General features: G+C 41.1%; 1 protein-coding gene across 9 annotated transcripts in view; it reads left to right on the forward strand.

Moving 5' to 3' along the window:
* JADE3 (jade family PHD finger 3) overlaps window positions 1-18,493 on the forward strand; it is a 147,763-nt gene that overhangs the window by 46,874 nt on the left and 82,396 nt on the right. For 2 of the 9 annotated variants that reach the window (XM_074324011.1, XM_074324004.1), the window contains exon 1: window positions 11,971-12,089. The exons of 6 other annotated variants lie outside the window; for them this stretch is intronic. In XM_074324011.1, coding sequence (XP_074180112.1) covers window positions 12,023-12,089 — 67 coding nt within the window. In that variant the 5' untranslated portion in view covers window positions 11,971-12,022. Of the gene's footprint in view, window positions 1-8,963; window positions 9,015-11,970; window positions 12,090-18,493 lie in introns of those variants that run through there. One more of the 9 variants, XM_074324005.1, reaches the window with a different exon arrangement.

Genomic DNA, 18,493 nt, shown 5'->3' on the forward strand with positions numbered 1-18,493 from the left:
AAATATCTTAGCTATTTTCATACGTTTTGTATTAATTTTTCCATACTATATATTATATTAGTCATTGTATGTAACAACATATTTTTGGCTGTCTGCCATCTGGACTGATGGTTGGATTGTACCTTGTTCCTGCCCCTTTTGAAGTTAGGTGTGGCCATGTGACTTACTTTGGTCAATGAAATGTCAGCAAAAGTAAGGGGTGCACTTTCAAATGGAGGTTTTCATAGCCAGTATGAGATTTAGCACACTTCGTTTCCCTGGCAGATAGAGATGGGGTCTGAGAATGACTACTTGAGCTTTCGTGTCAACTCACTTTAAACACGTAGCCTAAGGAATACACTTGGGTTGTGTGACGCCACTCACGTTTTCGGTTCCTTTTGTTACTTTGGCAAGCTTAGCCCATCCTGATGGACAAGTAGACCTACATCATTGTTTTTAGCTGCTGCAAAGTATCCCCAAGTGTGAATAGACCTTACTCTGTCTAGCCGTTTTCCTTTTGACAGAAGCCTAAGTACTTCCTGAATTTTGCTTTCATGAACAATTCTGTTATGGTAATTGTGTGAATTTGTGAGAATTTCTCCAGGATATATATCTAGAAATAGGATTGCTGGGTCATGAGGTACAGTTCTTTTCCGTTTTACAGGATTCTGTCTGTACTATCCAAAGCGGCTGTACCAATTTGTGCAACATGATTCCCAAACCTTTTTCTAATCTTGATTCTCCTCTCTGAATTCCCTTTTGTCCTTTTGTTGGTCATTGTTTGTCAGTGATACGCAGACTGGAATTTGGTTGTCCAGTTGTTTTCTGACTGAGGTAGATGGTATGTTTCCAAATTCAGCCCAAGTGGAGTAGCTGTATCACCCTGTGGTATTTGCTGGAATCAAACACGGAACTGCTATCATCCTGTATTTGGGAAACAGGTTTTTAAAAATTACAATGGCTTTACACATGTTCTAGTTAAATTTCATCCTTATTTTCCTTATCGTATTAGCTTTCAAATTCTCCCCTTTCCTCTGATGAATATTCCTCCTAGGTCAGTAACCCTAACTTTATGTCATCGATCAAAGTTTTGATGAGCACAGGTCCAAGGGCATAGATAATTCTGTGTCCCACCGCAAGATGCCTTTCAGGTGTACCTGTCTGCAGCCTAGATTCTTCATCTCAGCAACTGGAAAACCCTGATGGCCTTTGTCAGTTGCCTCCACATATAGTGTCCCTATAAAGAATTATCTCAATAAATGATTCAAGTGACTGAACAGAAAGGAATCTGGGGTAAGTTGGGTGTGTTACAATTTTAGAGAGCCTGTGCTAGCTGCTGCTAGTGACTATTTTTCTCTTTTTCAAGTGCTTATCTAACCAATGCTTAATTAATCTCATCTAGAATTTAGCTTGGAGTGAAAGTCCAGCGTTTTTGTTTGTAATGAGTATACTCCACCCCGTTGAAAATAAGGGAGATTTTTGCCTCTCTCCAGTCTGTTGGGAGGTCTGGTTTCTGCAAGTTTTCATAGATGACAGGTAGTGATTCTGCTGTCATAGATGCAGACAGTCTTTTAGCCCTGAGGAGAGGAACAAGGCCGTGTTTAGGATCATGACCAGCCCAGTTGCCTGTGCTCTACTCCCCAGCCAGGGTATCTCTTCTCCTTGCACCAGAACCAAAGCTGTTCATAGTTCCAGGAACTGTAAGGACTCCCTAAGCCAGTGGCTCAGGTCATTACAAGTTAGGCTTGCTAATAATGGTCTTTCTCTTGTTCTTTGGGACCAACTATTAATACATGTCTAATTCCGGTTATTTTGTTGTTGTTAGGATTGTTAGTTACATGCCTCAGAATCCCAACTCAAATGAGCCTAAGAAACAAACAATTTACTGGTAGATGAGTAGCCCGTGGTCTGAAACCTTTAGGAGTGGCTGTATCATCACACACATCCCAGCCCGGAGTTTCCTTCTCTCACCTTTGCTTTCCTCTGAGTTAGTTTCACTCAGGCAGACCATCGGCAGCAGATGGAGTTTCTCTTTTCTAATATTGTCAGAACCCTGGCGTGACTTGATGTGGCCTGGGTCATGTGCCTGAGACGCAGGAGCTGTGTATGTGTTGCAGAGGCAGCAATTGCCCTCACCCAGCCCGCATGGACTGAGAGTGAGCCCTCATCCATTCCTCTTTCATCCATTTGCTGGGTGCTTCCTAGTATGTGAGAGACACCGTTAGGCTCAGGGGTTATCATGTGAGCAATAGGCTTAGTCTCTGCCTTCTTAAAATGTGTAAGTGTTTAGAAAAATGGACTTGAATGTGCTTGCCGTGATAAAGGAGAAGTTACTGATACGGGGAAGCAAACGACAGGGGTTCTGACCTCTGCTGGGGTGGGTGAGGAAAGGCTGCCCTGAGGAGGTGTTGTTGGGATAGAAGTGTGACATGAGCAGGAGTGAGCTGTGTGAAGTGGGAAGAGTAATGCTGAGCCGCGGGCGGGGCTGGAGTACTACGTGCAGAGGCTCGGAGGGAGACAGGAACGTGTTCCAGGCACTGAAAGGAGGCCAGGATGCTTGGAGCACAGAGACTGATGGGGCAGAGAGGCGCCGGTGGGGCTGAAGGAGTAGGTTGCTACCACCTCTAGCAAGGCCGAGTGGCTGGCCAGAGGTTTGGCAGCCATAGAGTTTGAGCAGGGAATCAGGGTGATTAATAGCCCTGGTCCATGTGGATAACTCACTTCCTGAGACACAGCTTAGTCTAGTGAACTAGCCAAGAGCACCCACTTCGTTGGGATTTCAATCGGGCCACCACAATATCTGTCATGTGTCCAGACCTGGCTCAGGCATTGCCTCTCTGCCAGGAAGCAGTTCTCATTGCCCCTTCCTTCCTGCCCCTGGGAGAGGGTGTGTGTTCCTCCTTCCTGCTGCCTTCGTACCCTGCTCAGAGATCTCGCCTGGCTTGGGTTACCCCTTCCGGGTCTAGGCAGGACATGTTGGGGCCCAGTCAGGCTAATGTTTGGCATCTGTGCAAAAAAGTATTATCATAGCAAGGTCTGGCTGTGAAAGGCCTGCTTATAAGGTTGTCCCTCGGCTGGCATCTGGGCACCTGGTTTTCAGGAGGGTTCCCACCATTCCCAGAACTGAGAAGGGTAGTTGCTTGTGCCTGAACTCTTGATACAGTGCGGTTTCTGCTGAACACCTGCTTTCCTTCTTTTGGAGCCTGGAATTTTGGCATTTGCCAATCAGAGGGTGCCTATGTGACCAGCCTCCAATCAAAACCTTGGGCACTGAGTCCCTAATGAGCCTCCCTAGTAGACATTTCACATGTGTTGTCGCAACTCGTCGCTAGGGAAATTAAGTGCATGCATCCTGTGTAACTCCACTGGGAGAGGTCTCTTGGAAGCTTCTGCCTGGTCTCCCCTATATTTCACCTCGTGTGCCTTTTCCCTTTGCTGATTTTGCTTTCTGTCCTTTCAGTGTAATAGATCATAGCCATGAATGTGATTGTGTGCTGAGTTCTGTGACTCCTAGTGAATCACAGAAGTTGGGGAGTGGTCTTGGGGACCTCTGACATAGCATCCTTACATAACCATTGTTAAATCCTTGTTTAACACTTACTCGAAGGAGAGCGTTAGCCTGGTGAGGAACCAGGGCAGACGGGGACTCGCTGGTGGTGGCACTGCTCTCCTTCTGAGAAGTCAGCTTTGGCCCTAAACTTGGAATCTTCACTCTATTAAACCACGGTCCTGCCGGGCCCACAAGGGACTCTGAGCACTGGGGAGCAATGGAAGGGTTTTACACTAAGGAGTATCGTGATCAGATTTGCATTTTGAAAAGAATCATCATGAAAATTCGTGGGGAAGGTTTGCTTTCCCAGATTCAAACTTACTGCAAAGCCACTGTAATGAAAAGAGCGTGGTAACAGACTGGAAATTTGGTGTAGCGTCCAGGTTTTCCAAATTCCAGCTCAAGTTTCTTCATCAAATCTTTTTTGAGTTCTTCCTTGGGCCTTGTAAGGGTGAACAGGTAAGAGTCATTTCCTCCTTGGCTTTACTTCTGAGGTCATGCAAAAACATGCATCACTTCTACTGTCTGCAATAGAACCCGCTGAATCTGTTTGTATGTGGTTGTGATGTCAACTGTCAAAGTAGGATTGTGGGGTTCTGAATTCAGAACCCAGGAAAAACAGTAAATAAAAAAACCTTTTTACCAGTCTTCTATGAATTATAGGTATTTCAAACCATTGCATATTAATAGCTTACGGGTAATTTTGGCACTTTTAATTTTTATCGTTTTTCATTTGGTAAAAATGAAATATTCCTGTTTCTACAATCTGCCATCATAGTTTTGTCTTTCTTCGCATGTCAGGGGTGATGTTTCCTAAAGGAAAACTTAATTAGACTGTTCAATAATCTTGGGGAAAAGAGAACGTTGGTTATATAAAGCACACTAGATGAAAGACTTTATTTTAAAAACCTTTGAAACAGGAAGACATCCTGTACTGAGGGAACAGAGGTGGGATGATGGAGTTTTGCTGTCCTCATTTTGCATTTCTAACAGTAAACTTGAAAGCACAGGATCTTCTGACCATTGAAGCTGAAATTATGTATTCAGTGTTTCTCATGAAATAACATTTACCATTAGAAAGATTGCATTTGTACTTGTCCTGGGTAGTTCTAAAAATTTCTATGCAGAAAACTCAGCAGTTCAAGACCCAAACGAGCACACAAAAGCATACATTGATTACATACATGTCTGTGTATTGGCTGATTTCTGAAATGGTGTCTCAGAAGGATTAAAATTGAGCCTGTGTTCCGAGCCCGCGGTGCGGCCCATGGCCTGGGAGTGAGCCAGGGAGTCGCAGCTCCTGCGCCTCCTCGCAGGCTCTTGTTGCTGCTGCCCAGGAAGATGGAGGGAAACTGCCTCACCACGCCAGCCCCACACACGGCTGGAAATCCTGCCTGTGAGGCTTCTCCTCTGACTGACAAGAGACACGGAGGTGATAGTCTAGCCCGCTGGTTGCAGTACTGGGGCAGGAAAAGCAGAAGTGAGAATAAAACCACTACACTATACACCTGAAACTAATACAAAATAATCTTGAATGTCAACTCTAATTAAAAAAATACATAGTCGCGGGATGTGAAGTACAGCATAGGGAATATAGTCAACAGTATTGTACTAGCTATGTACAGTGTCAGATGGATAGTAGACTTGCTGGGGTTATCACTTTGTGAGGGGTGTAAATGTCTAATCACTGTGTTGTTTTGTACACCTGAAACTGATCATAAAAAAAATCAAGCCCTCCCACCAAACCAAGCCCACACGGATCGTAACGATCAGAAGGATCAGCCTGTTTGTCAACAGCCTCCTCTTGCATGAAACAGCATTCAGGAACCCTGGGTGTGATGGCCTGTTTGCACTGTGCACATGGAATATGGGCAGAGGGTACTCAGATCTGACCTAGAAATTTGAGATGTAGGTAGAGAGACCTGATACCCCGCTGGGGACTCCCAGGGCAATTACCTTGAGTCTAGTGAGTGGAATACAACTCCTACAGGAAACTAGGTGTTTTGAACTAAGCAATAATGTATGTAGAGGCAAAGTTTCATGTCTGTCTTTCTTTGTTTATTATAAGTCCTCAAAAGTGCGTAGGAATTAAGGTTTTCCAGATTGGGTGAGGGCTTTGGAGACAAAGGGAAAGAAGCAGAGGAAGGAGTCTTCTTTTTGTACTTATTTTTCTTCATCAGTAAAATCCTGCAGTATTAAGTTGACCCAAATGAAATTGCTGATATTCAAATATTTTGACCTACAACAATGACATTTCATATGGTTTAACCTAATATAAGCTAATTTTACCACATAAATGCTTTGAAAATATTCTGTTTATTGTTGCATTGGGCTTGACTTCATCAGGAGGGGAAGGTTCTCAAATTCTTAGAGTCTTTATTCTTTATAGTAACTTATGGCATACTCGTCACTTACCAAACCAGTGTTTTAGCAGCTCTATTGAGGTATAATTGATGTACAAAACTGCACATATTCAGTGTATACAATTTGATAAGTTTGACGTATGCACACACCTGTGAAACCATCGCCACAATCAAGGTAATAGACATATCTATCACCTCCAAAAGTTTTCTTATGCCTCTTTTTTGTGATAAGAACACTTAACATCTAATCTACCCTCTTAAATTTTTAAGTGCACAGTACATTATCATTAGTAGGCATTATGTTGGACAGCAGGTCTCTAGAACTCACTCATCTTGCATAACTGAAATTTTATACTTACTGAACAACTCCGCATTTCCTTATTTCCAGCCCCTGGCAATCGTTGTTCTTCTCTCTGCTTCTGTGAGTTTGACGATTTTACATACCTCATTTAAGTGGAATCGTGCAGTATTTGTCTTTCGGTGACTGGCCTTTTCACTTAGCATAATGTCCTCCAGGTTCATCCACATTGCAAATGGCAGGATTCCCTTTTTTTTAAGGCTGGATAATATTCCATTGCATTGCATACACCACATTTTCTGTATCAGTTCATCTGTCAGTGGACGTTTGGGTTGTTTCCATGTCTTGACTATTGTGACTAATGCTGCCGTGAACATGGGAGTACAGATATCTCTTCAGGATCCTGATTTCAGTTCTTTTGCAATTATATGACCAACAGGTATGTGAAAAGCTGCTCAACATCACTGTCAGGGAAATTCAAACAAAAATCACAATGAGATATCACCTCACACCTGTTAGGACGGCAGTTATATGTTTTATATGTACAGAGGGTGCCAAAAAATGTATACACATTTTAAGAAAGGAAAACTGTATTAAAGTGGTAATACTCAATATATACCGATAACAAAAGATGAATACAAGTCACGTTTGACTTCTGCAATTACAAGAGGTGCTCAAAGTGGTTACCATCAGCGTCCAGACACCTCTGATTACGGTGAACTAGTTACTGCTTGAGCAACACTGACCAAAGTGTATGCTTGTGTTGCTGCACACATGTACCATGCGTCTCAAATTGATCACGGATGCGTGCAATTGTTAGGCATGTTTGAGGTTCTGTTGTGTACTCATGCTTCCGTTGTCATTGTACTTCCACAATGTTCTCGAATTTCAAATAACACTTCCAAATGGTCTTGCGCTCCGTGAACACAACCGTGCTTCTGCCATTTTCTTTGTCCTGCCCCTTGCAGGTGACACTAGCATTCATTTGATTAACCATCTTTTGAGCAAATGTCATACTTTACATTGCTACCGTAATTCAATTCAACTTCGACATAGATAAAATCTCTTAACATATGTATACATTTTTTGGCACCCCGGGTGTGTGTGTGTGTGTGTACACATACATTGTAAGAAAGGAAAAAACTATTAAAATTACACCGATGGTAACCACTTTGAGCACCTCTTGTAATTGCAGAAGTCAAATGTGACTTGTATTCGTCTTTTGTTATTGGTATATATTGAGTATTACAATTTTAGTACAGTTTCTTCCTTTCTTAAAATGTGTATACATTTTTTGGGCACCTTCTGTATATGTGTGTTATACACACACACACACACATGTGTGTGTGTGTGTGTGTGTGTGTGTGTGGGTAAGAATGTGGAGAAATTATAACTCTTGTGCACTGTTGGTGGGAGTGTAAAATGGCGCAGCCACTATGGAAAACAGTATGGAGATTCTCAAAAAATAAAAAAATAGAGCTACCATATGATCCAGCAATCCCACTTCTAGGTATATATCCAAAAGCAGTGTTTGTTTTTAACTTAGATATTCTTGAGAGAGAATCCCAAAGAAATCCAGAACCCCAGGGCTTACTGTCTTCAATACAAGGGCATTGTGATCTGTTGTCTAAGTAAACTGAGTAGCCTGGAACTTTCAGTTTGTTTCTGGCTCAGTCCATGATTCACTAGGCCTTCTTAGACAGTCATTAGGCATGACTACAAATCAGTTGCTATTCCATCATTTCATAACTTCATCCTCATAATGCACGTTAGAGGCTAGCTACTTATTCCCTCACTCAGAATGTTTTTGGAGCGAGCTCTCCTTTTTGGAATTACCATCAGAGCCATTTTCTAAGCCACGGGAGGAATTTATTATTCACTTCATTCATTCAATAAGTATTTATTTGAGTCACGTACAGTTTTGGGCACTGTATCAGGCACAGAGAAGATGACTAGGACATAGAGGGCGGTCAAGGGGAGGAGTGTGAACAGATGTATGCGTGCAAGAAAGCACAAGGACACGTGAGTGCGGAGCAGTGAGGGGCTCAGCTTCCCTAGAAAAGAAACTGTGCAAGGAAAGTAAGACTGAGCTGTGGCCACACTGTGCCTTGGCTACTCGGCCCAGGAGTTTGAAATCTGTGCTGTGAGCAGTAGGGAGCCATTGAAGGTTTTTGTGCTTTTAATTTTAACCTGCCAGCTAATTACAGTAGAATTGGAATTACAAATCAGCCTTGCACTTTATTTTCCCAACTTGTTACTGACTAAAACTGGTTTTACACACCTCAGTTTTGTGTTCACTTGAATGGACTTTGAATAACATTTGATTGTTTCCAAAAATTAAATTCACTCTCAAAGGAAAAAATTTGCTTCCATTGACCTTATTCAAAGAAATATGATATGCCAAGGGAACAGAAAGCAAATCCAAGCAAAAATGTTCTGACTATTTTGAGAAATTGCATTGTTGGAACAAACATTTGCTGCCTCAGAGGGTCTCTTGGAATAAGCTTATAATTGGATGTGTGCATTCTGGTGTATTTTGGGTTGTTTTTTAAATTACTTCATAGTTACATGTGTGTGATTAACCTTTGGAGTTGGTATCTGCCCTGCCCTTACTGGAGTGCACTGAAGAGTAACACTGGTGCAAATAATGAGGATGGGGATTGTAACTAAACAGAATAGGGGTTCTAGTTGCAGTGTTTTCTCTTCATATGACATCAGGGGTGTGGGGTGTGTTCCTCTGACATTCTAGTAACTATTTAACTGCTGATTGCAGGTGCTACTCACCTCTGGTCTGAGGAGGTACCTATGGCTGCCTTGGCATCAGGTAGGATGAGAGACTTGCAAATAGAGTGACATTTGCTATCTGTATGGTCGCTAATACACGTTTCTTCTTTTGGGCCAGGTGTTTGACCCCTCCGTGATCTTGGCATTAGCTAGAGTGTCCTCTCAGTGGAGCCCAGCAGCTTTGCCTGGGTTTGGGGAATTATACAGTATCTAAAGGGATTCAGTGTAGTAGGACTGAGGCGTGTGATGAAATAGACAATAGTTTAGTGGTTGCCAGAGGGTAGGGGGGTGGGGGTGGAGATGAGGGTAAGGGGGATCAAATATATGGTGATGGAAGGAGAACTGACTCTGGGTGGTGAACACACAATGGGATTTATAGATGATGTAATACAGAATTGTACACCTGAATTCTATGTAATTTTACTAACAATCGTCACCCCAATAAATTTAAAAAAAAAGAAATTTCCATTCTACAGTTAAAAAACTGACTTCTAAATTCTATCAATTAACTATTGCTGTATACCTAGCCACTTTCAAAGTTAGTGGCTCAAAATAGTAATTATTTATTTGGTTCATTATTCTGCGAGCTGACCTTTTGGGCTGGGTTCAGCTGAGTGGTTCTGTTGCTGTTAGCTGGTCTCCCTTAGACGTGGGTCAGCCACATGTCCGCAGGGAGCTCTGCTTCTGAAGTTGGCTGGCTGTCAACTGGGGTCAGGGGTAGAAGCATGGGTCTGTACATCTCTTATTCTGCAGCAGGCTAGGCCAGGCCTGTTTTCATAGTAGCTGGCAAGTTTCTAAGACTGAGTAGAAGTGGCAAGGCCTAGGCTCAGAACTGACACACCATCCCCTCTGCTGCATTCTGTTGCCCTAAGCAAGTCACAAAGCCAGTCCAGATTCAAAGAGTGGGAAGGAGCTTCAAAGTTACCTTGAAAGGGTGGAGAATCAGGGCCATTTTTGCTATCTATGACACAAATAGAGATTTCTTAACGGTTTCAGTTACTCCTGTAACGTTTCAACACTCATGTGTTCTTTATGTTCAGAGTTAAAGATTGATCAGAAACAAATAGGAAAGTATTAAAATTATTCACAAGTCAGGGCCTGATGACAGTCCTTTTGTGAAGCTGAGTGTTTTTGGACCTTGGAGGCTTGGATACCTGAATGCCTCACATTTTAAGTCAAAGGCATTAATTCTGGATCCTTGCAACTAAATGTGAAGAATGTAAATGGAGGTTTCAAATGGAGCGGCAGGTTCTTTTATACTGCTCTCCTCAGGAGGCAGGGCCTGTGTCTCCTTCCAGTGAAATCTGGGTGGGCTTGTGACTGCTTCAACCAACACAATAGAATATGTGACTGGTGAGGCTGAGTCATAAAAGGCAACGCAGCTTCTGTCTCATTCATTAGAACACTCATGCCGGGAGCTCTGAGCTGCCCTATAAGAAGTCACCTGTGCTGGGGACGCCTCTGGGTGCTCCCGAGATGGTCTCTGCTAAGCCCAGTCCTCCCTGTCAAACGTGCCAGATACATGAAGACTTGAAGAAACCTCCAGATGGCTCCAGTTCTTCCCAGCTAAGGTCCCAGACATCTTGGAGTAGGAAAAAGCCATCCCTGCTGTGCTTTGTCTGAATTCCTGACCTGCAGAATTCGTGAGATGATAAAATGGTGGTTGCTTTCTGCCACTGTTTTGCAGTGGTTTGTTACACAGCAGTTGATTCCTGGAACAGCATAAATGAATGGGCATGGCTATCTTCCAGTAAGAATTTTACATAATTTTACATTTCACACAATATTATTCTTCTTTTGATTTTTTTCCCCAGCCATTTAAAAATGTAAAAGCCATTCTTAGCTCATGAACTATCCCCAAAACAAGCAGTGAGTTCCATTTGGCCTAGGAGCCATAGTTTGCTGACCCCTGATCTAAAAGATTATGTAGTTACTTGTAAAATTTAAACCTAAGGGCTTCTAGTCAAGATGGCGGTGATTTCATACTTTAAACTGATATCTTCTTTCTAAACAAAGTTATCATGGCTAAAATTAAAAATTAGACATATCTGTGATCACAAAAAAATAAATCTCTGGACCAGAAACAGATCAAACAGTGAGTGAAGATTGTTCGTCACAGACCCTAGTTACTGATGAACTGGACTCTAGATCCAGAAGAAGGTAGAGATGGCTGGGAATTGTATTTCTGTAGATAATGAGGATCAAAACACCATTGCATAGAGGAGATGATCCGTGACTATGTAAAGCCAAGGATTGCCCAGGAACAGAGACAGAAAATGATGTTACTTCTAGTCAGAGTGGCAGGCAGGAGAGCAGAGAGAGACTCAGGGCCAGAGACAAATGTATTATTGGCCTAGTGTCTAAATCTGAACTTTTCTCCCTATTTTGGTGGGATGGGACTGAGACTCCTGGGAGGAGAGGGTGATGGAAAGAGGGAAATGAATTTTCTCCAAGGTTAGCCTGCAAAGTAAAATTTCAAAGTGAGGACAGTTGTCCACATTAACAACCAGCAAATAAATTCACCCTCAATGAGAATCATTTTAGAATGACTTGAAAGGTTTCAAAGAGATAAAGGAAGAGTAACATCCATTACACATTAAAAAAAAAAAAAAAAAAAAAAAAAACCACACAGAAGTAGCCCATACCTGATAGGAACTCATATTTGACTTGTATTTTTACATAAATGTCAGTGGTTACAAAATAGTTTAAATTAGTTATGGTGCTATACACAAGGCCCTCTGAGAGCAATACTGCTGTTGGAATTGTCAAGGTGTGGTGGCTGAATCAGGCAAGGGAGGCTTTCTAGAAGAGTGACATGTTTGCTAAGCTGTATAAGGATGAGTTTATATGTTTTCAAAGTGAGGAAATGAGAAGAGGGCCTTCCAGGCAGAAGGGACGGTATGATTATGTAAAGCATAGGGGTGAGCAGTGGCGTGGGGGTGGGAACGACCGAGGTTCAGCGCTGTTAGAGCGTAGCACCAGGCAGGGTGAAGGAGGCAGGGAGCAGGAGTAGCTGCAGCTCGACGGTGGAGGACCTGGAGGACCTGCATGAAGACCTTAATAAAGATCTGGGAGCAAAGGGAAGCCATTGAAGTCTCAGCAATGAAGGGACACGGTCTGATTTGTGTTTCAGATAAGTTTCTGGCCATTGGGTGGAGGGTAAATTTGAAGGCAACAAGATCAAGAGTCCTAAGACCAGTTAGGAAGCTGCTGTTGTAGTCTTGGTTTCGGGAGATTGTTAGGTCCCAAATGGGAAACGAAAGCTAAAATGAGATAGGAATATTGATGTAGAAGATAATTTCAGATGTTACCTTGGCAGAATTTGATGACTAATTGGATATTCCAGGGTGAGAGAAAGGAAAGTGTTTAGACATTTCTCTAGATTTTGTGACTGCATAGAGGCGTGTATCCACTGAGACCAGTAGAAGAGTCAGTGGAGAAAGAGAAGATAGTGTGGCCTTGGTATTGATCAGCCTTCAGGTGGATGCCTCTCTCTCTCTCTCTCTCTCTCTCTCTCTCTCTCTCTCTCTCTCTCTCTCTCTCTCTCCTCTGTTCTGGGGGTCACAAACGTGTAGTGTGTGTAGTGTATGTAGTATGGCACTTTCCATACTGCATGTATAGTGTAGTATGGAAACACCATCACTTACATGATGGTTAGAGGAAGAAAAGGATATTAGGATATTAGGCGGCAACACAGGGAACCCAGAAAAAGCCTTTGGAAACCAAGGCATTTTTTTCAAGAGGGATGGTCAGAGGTGATGAGCATGTCAAATTCAGCATACAGATACCTAGAGAGGAGGGGTGGGAAATATACAGAGACATGACTTTTCCCAAAACTCTGGTGTGGTACAAGCCAGTTGAGGAGTGACTGAGAGGAAGAAAGGGAAGATTTTTAAGGAGTTTGCAAGAGAAGGGAAAGAAAGAAGTTAGGTATTAAATAGAGCAAAATGATAGTTTGGGGATAAAGGTAGGGAGAGATTTGAACCTGTTCACAGATACAAATCTAGTATAGAGTCAGAATTAGGAAGGTAAAAAGGCAGATTTTTTTTTCTGTTCATAGAAAATTATTTGTTCATTTAGAGCTGTCTAAAAATTGGAATGGATTGCCTTGTTAGATAATGAGCTTCCTGTCACTGTCAAGTAAGTAGAGGTTAGCTGTTTTCTGCTCAATTGTGTAGAAAGATATATTGGTGACTGTCTTGGGGTGTTTTAGTCTCTGTTCAAGTCTCCAGTTTGCCCGAAGTTGTTTTAAGCATCATAAACGAATGAATTACTCTGTGGGCCTGCCTTGCCTGGCAGCTCTCCATAATCAAATCAATGGACCAAGTACATTTATGTGCCTTTGATCTTGAAGGATGAAATTAAACTGCAGATTCTCAGATAAGAAAATATTAAGGCTAGGAAAGTTTCATCACTGTGACAATCAACCCTGGTCTGAGCTCATGGTCAGTATTTTTGACAAGGTAGCCACTTTCCACACACAGCAACAATGAGTCTTTATTTCATTTTTTTAAATGAAATTCATTGGGGTGACGTTGGTTATTAAAATTATATAGGTTTCAAGTATACAGTTCTATAATACATCATCTGTATATTGTACTGTGTATTCACCACCCTGTTTCAAATTTTTGAGAGTTTTATCTTTGTCCACCATGCTTGTAAAACACTCTTACTTGGAATAATTAAAATAGCACTGAGATGATGGGAGAAATACAGAAAAAACTGTTTGCTTGACTCTGTGGTTCATATTTCTATATGGATGCTTTTAGTTTACACAGAAGTTTGGTTTTCTCGTGCCAGGAGGAGATAATTCGTTTCTATCTATGTTCTCTAGTCCTCATTTTAGATCTTCTAGAGATCCCTTCGGCTAGCATTTAAAACAGTTCAGGGGTAACCTTTTGCTGTTTTGTCTCAAATGACTACTTGTCTGTATCCAAACCTGGCTTCGTGGGGTACTGAAGCATGAACAGCATAAATGACTGAACTCAACTAATTCTCAGAAAGCCACATTTTAGTCAGTACTTTCCAACTTTCTCACCATCATTTCTTTTACAGAACTAACAAGTGGTATAACTAATTAGAATTTTATTCCTTCTCAGGTTATACACTTTCAATTCTCTGTTTAACCTTTTTAAAATGCTAATAAGCAGTAAAAATAACTAAAACTCACACAGGGAAAGTAGAAAATGCAAGTATATGGGAGTAACAGTTCCCTGTCCCCAAAGAAAAACCAGGAGCACCAGGTGTGATGAATATTTATCTTTTAAGGAAAAATCGCTACATTCTTGTTACCAACTGACTTTCCTTCCTATGGCCCACAGATAAGGGGGTCAGCCTCCCAGTTTCCCTGGCCTGTAAGTGTTGCCTGTTTCCTTGATGTGAGAGAGTGCAGTAAGCGAACAACTCCCAAGTTCACAGGCTGATTCTTTTCCTTCTCAATTTAGTACTTTCCAGATATGTTAGGAACATGAATAAAGTGCCTTTTTTATCATATGCTTACTTTGTTAGCAGTTAATAATTTTGAGATAATTTTTTTTTATTTTGAAATAGCAGATTTGGAGATAATGTGTCTAAATTTAGAGAGAAGTTGCAAAAATAGTACAGAGAGCAAACTTCCTGTTCCAGACAAGATGGAGTAGACACATTTCACTCTATTCCAATTAAATGTCATGCTGTGGGTAGCTTAAAAGTAAATGGGTGGGGAAAGATACGCCATACAAATGCCAATCAAAAGAAAGCTGGAGTGGTTATACTAGTATCAGATAAATTAGACTTTAGAGCAAATAAAATGATCAGGGACAAAGAGGAGCACTGCATAATGATTGAAAGGGTCCGTCCAACCGGACGACATAGCAGTCTTAAACGTGTATGCACCAAATAACAGAGTTGTAAAGTACATGACGTAAAACTCACGATAACTGAATTGAGAAGTAAACAAATCTACAATTACAGTTGGGAACTTCAGTGCCCCTCTTTAGAGAATTGATAGAACCAGTAGACAGAAAATTAGCTACAGAAGAAGCCCACCAATCAACCAGATCGAATTGACATAGAATGCTTCACTTGACAACAGTATAATATATTTACTTTTCAAGTACACATGTAACATTCACCAAGATAGGCTATATGTCCTAGGTCATAAACCTCAACAAATATAAAAGAATTGAAATCATACAGAGTATATTCTCTGATCAAATGGAATCAAACTCGAAATCAAAAGTGTACTGCAGGAAAATCTCCAAACTCTTGGAAACTAAACAACACACTTCTCATTAATCCATGGATCAATCCGGAAGTTTCTAGGGAAATAAAAAGTACATTGCCCTGAATGAAAATGAAAATACAGCATTACAAAACTCGTAGGATATTGCAAAATCGGTGCTGAGGGGGAAATTTATAGCACTAAATGCTTATGTGAGGAATAGGTGAAAGAGCTCAAATGAATAATCTAGGCTTTCACCTCAAGAAAATAAAAAAAGACTGAAATAAACCCAAAGCAAGCTGGAGGAAGGAAATAATCACGAGAAGTTAATGTAATAGAAAACAAAAGCAATACAGAAAAACGATGAATCCAAAAGCTGGTTCTTTGAAAAGAGAGATTCTAACTTAATTGGCAATGGGTGCAGTTTGGGCATTGAGATTTTTATAAGCTCCCCCAGATGATTCCAGTGTGTAATGACGATTGGGAACCTATGCTGGGGAGGCCAGATATATTTTCTTGGCTTTTAACCTATGTTGGCATTTATGGCCCAGCCCCTTTCATTTTTTCTGAGGAAAATTTGTAGCCATTTTTTTCTCCCTCACTTTTGGTTGCCCTCAGAGTCAAGACTGACTCTTTCCCCTCGTATATTCCTCTTTCCCCTTGTATATTCCGAGTCCGGCCCCGGGAGCATGCTGTGACCTTAGGTGATTATTTAACAGCACCCCCCACACTTCACACCCACACCACCTTGATTGATTTTGGGATTAACTGAAACCCTCCTCTGATTGGTGTGTCACACGCCATTGGTTACCAGTTCTAGGCTGTGATCACCCAAGCTTTCGTGACAGTATGTCTAGAGCACCTGGTCCTGTGGCCCTGGCTCTGAGGAGCAGAAGGAAGGACTTGGTTTCTCAGTTCTGGAGGCCAGTGTGATGCCTGCGCTCTGTTAGCGCAGTAGGAACAGCTGACGTGTGGTGGATTTGAACTTTCTCAGTAAGTTTGGGATTGTTGCTGTTTGTTTGACCTTATATGTGAGGCTTTCATGCCTGCTGTTATCCCTGAAACCTAGGATAAAGGTTATTTTTTTCTCCTAATAAAAGCTGACGATCATTTAAAATCAGGTAGATGTTATTGTAAATGTACCAGGGGTACATGTGAGTAAATGTTGCAATGTGGACACCACTCACAGCAGCAGATAAGAAATGATTATTTTAAAATTTTGAGTTTCTATCTGGAGAAAGAATTATGTTGTATAGTAAAAGCTATTCTTGTTGATTTATTAGGTTGGTGCAAAAGAAATTGCGGTTTAAAAGCAGCTGAAGAAGAATTGCACAAACCGCAGTCTCTTTTGCACCAACCTAATAGTTTATCCTTAAGAGGCCGTATTTGCGAATATTATTTTATCAAAAAAGGATTTATGTTTTCTACATGTCTCTCTATTTTAAAGATGCCAAGCCTACTTATTTATCTGGATGGTTGAAATTATTGAATATATGTACATAAATTAAAAAGAAAATGTACTGCTAATTTTTTTAAAAAGTTATTGGAACTGGGGCCTTTTTCCTTAAAAGGCATAGAACAGATTTTAATTTAGAACGGGCTAGGGCCATTAAAATCTGTCAAGATAATATCACAAAATAGGCCATCCAGGCTGAAACCTTCCAGTAAGGTCTGTGCAGCCAAGCAGTGGGCTGAGAGACGGGGAAGGAAGGGATGATGTTAGGAGAGTGATAATTCAATTGTATGCTTCCTAGTTTCAATATTCTTTCTGTTGTTAAAGGAAAGGTTTCTTACCGTTTAAACCAGAGGTTGACAAGCTATGTATGGCCTGTGAACCAAATCTAGTCTGCCACCTGTTTTCTGTATGGCCTTTGAGCTAAGAATGGTTTTTGCGTTTTTAAATGGTTGAAAAATGAAGAGTAGTATTTCATGATGTTAAAATTTATATGAAATTAAAATTTCAGTATAATAAAGTTTTATTGGAACAGAGCCATACTCATTTGTTGTTCTGTTTATGGCTGCTTTCATGCTACAATAGCAGATCTGAATAATTGCAACAGAGACCATATGGCCCACAAAGCCAAAAATATTTGCTATCTGGTATCTTACAGAAAAAGTTTGTCGAACCCTGATTGAAATTCATTTCCCAACCTGGCCTTCCCATGTAAGATGATTTCTCCTCAGGGGGTTTGAAATTCCCAAATAATGTGTTAACAAGTCTGTATATTAAAGGGGGTAAACCTGCTTCCTGGCAGCAGGCATTAACTGTGGTTGACCTAGAAATACTTGTCTGAGCGGCAGGAACCTACCAAGATAAATTCTTCTTCTTTTTTCTTAAGTGCTTTTTGAGGGCTTTGGAAAAGAGTTGAGCTCCACACTCATCTCGTCACAGGGGGCTGATGAGTCACATGATATGTCTTAATTTTTAAAATAAACTTTAAAATGACTGAGATGAAGGTATTCTTTTAGAAAGTACAAAAAAGTTTATTACCACTTCTGGTAGCTCTTCTTTTTTAAAGGTAAAGATTGGTTGGGGGTGAGGAGAAGCAGTAAAATACATACCATATGTTCTTTTTCTTCTGATTATTTTTTTGTTTACTCAGACTCTTGATAGATATTTATGGCTTCAGTCACTGGACTACTGAGATGTGGAAGAGATGAAAGACATTTGAGGCAAACAGGCTCGAAGGGTAGTTTTGTTTTCACAATAATGAAGCAGTGATAGATTGTTTTATAGAGAGGGGTGAATCCTGAATTAAAGCATAGGCAGTGGACTCAAATGGTCTCAGTGTGGAGAGGGTTAGTATTCTCTACCCCAAAGCAGGGGAAATCAGCTCAAGAAGCACATTTATAGTATCTATGATTTCTGGGAGCTTTTGTGCCCACATGGCAGGAATTGACTCTTAAGGACATAAGAAATGTGCTGCTCCAGTCTGACCATTGGACTAAGTCAAGCGTCTGTCACTGTTCCTGGCTCTGAAGGATAGTTTCCTGAAAGCCTAAGAGAGCTGGACTTTAAGATGCTTCTTTACTTAAGGATTACTTCCAGATACCATCATGGATTTATCCTTGCTGATTTTATCTCAGTCCTTCTTGAACCTGTTTACATTTCCATTCTGTTCCACTTCTTGAGCTGATGAGTTCTCTACGTTCCCTAAGCTTTGCTCAAAGTCCTGCTTTCTTTTTGATAAAATTGCCTTTAGGTTTCAGGGAGTGCCCCTTTGTTACTTTAACTTTGTGATTGGGTGAATAAACTCAAGTCAATCATTTCTATATTCTTGACTCTACTGATGTCTGCTTCTTTCTTTCAGAGCAAG

The sequence above is a fragment of the Rhinolophus sinicus genome, chromosome X, assembly GCF_036562045.2.
Source record: "Rhinolophus sinicus isolate RSC01 chromosome X, ASM3656204v1, whole genome shotgun sequence".
Lineage (NCBI taxonomy): Eukaryota > Metazoa > Chordata > Mammalia > Chiroptera > Rhinolophidae > Rhinolophus > Rhinolophus sinicus.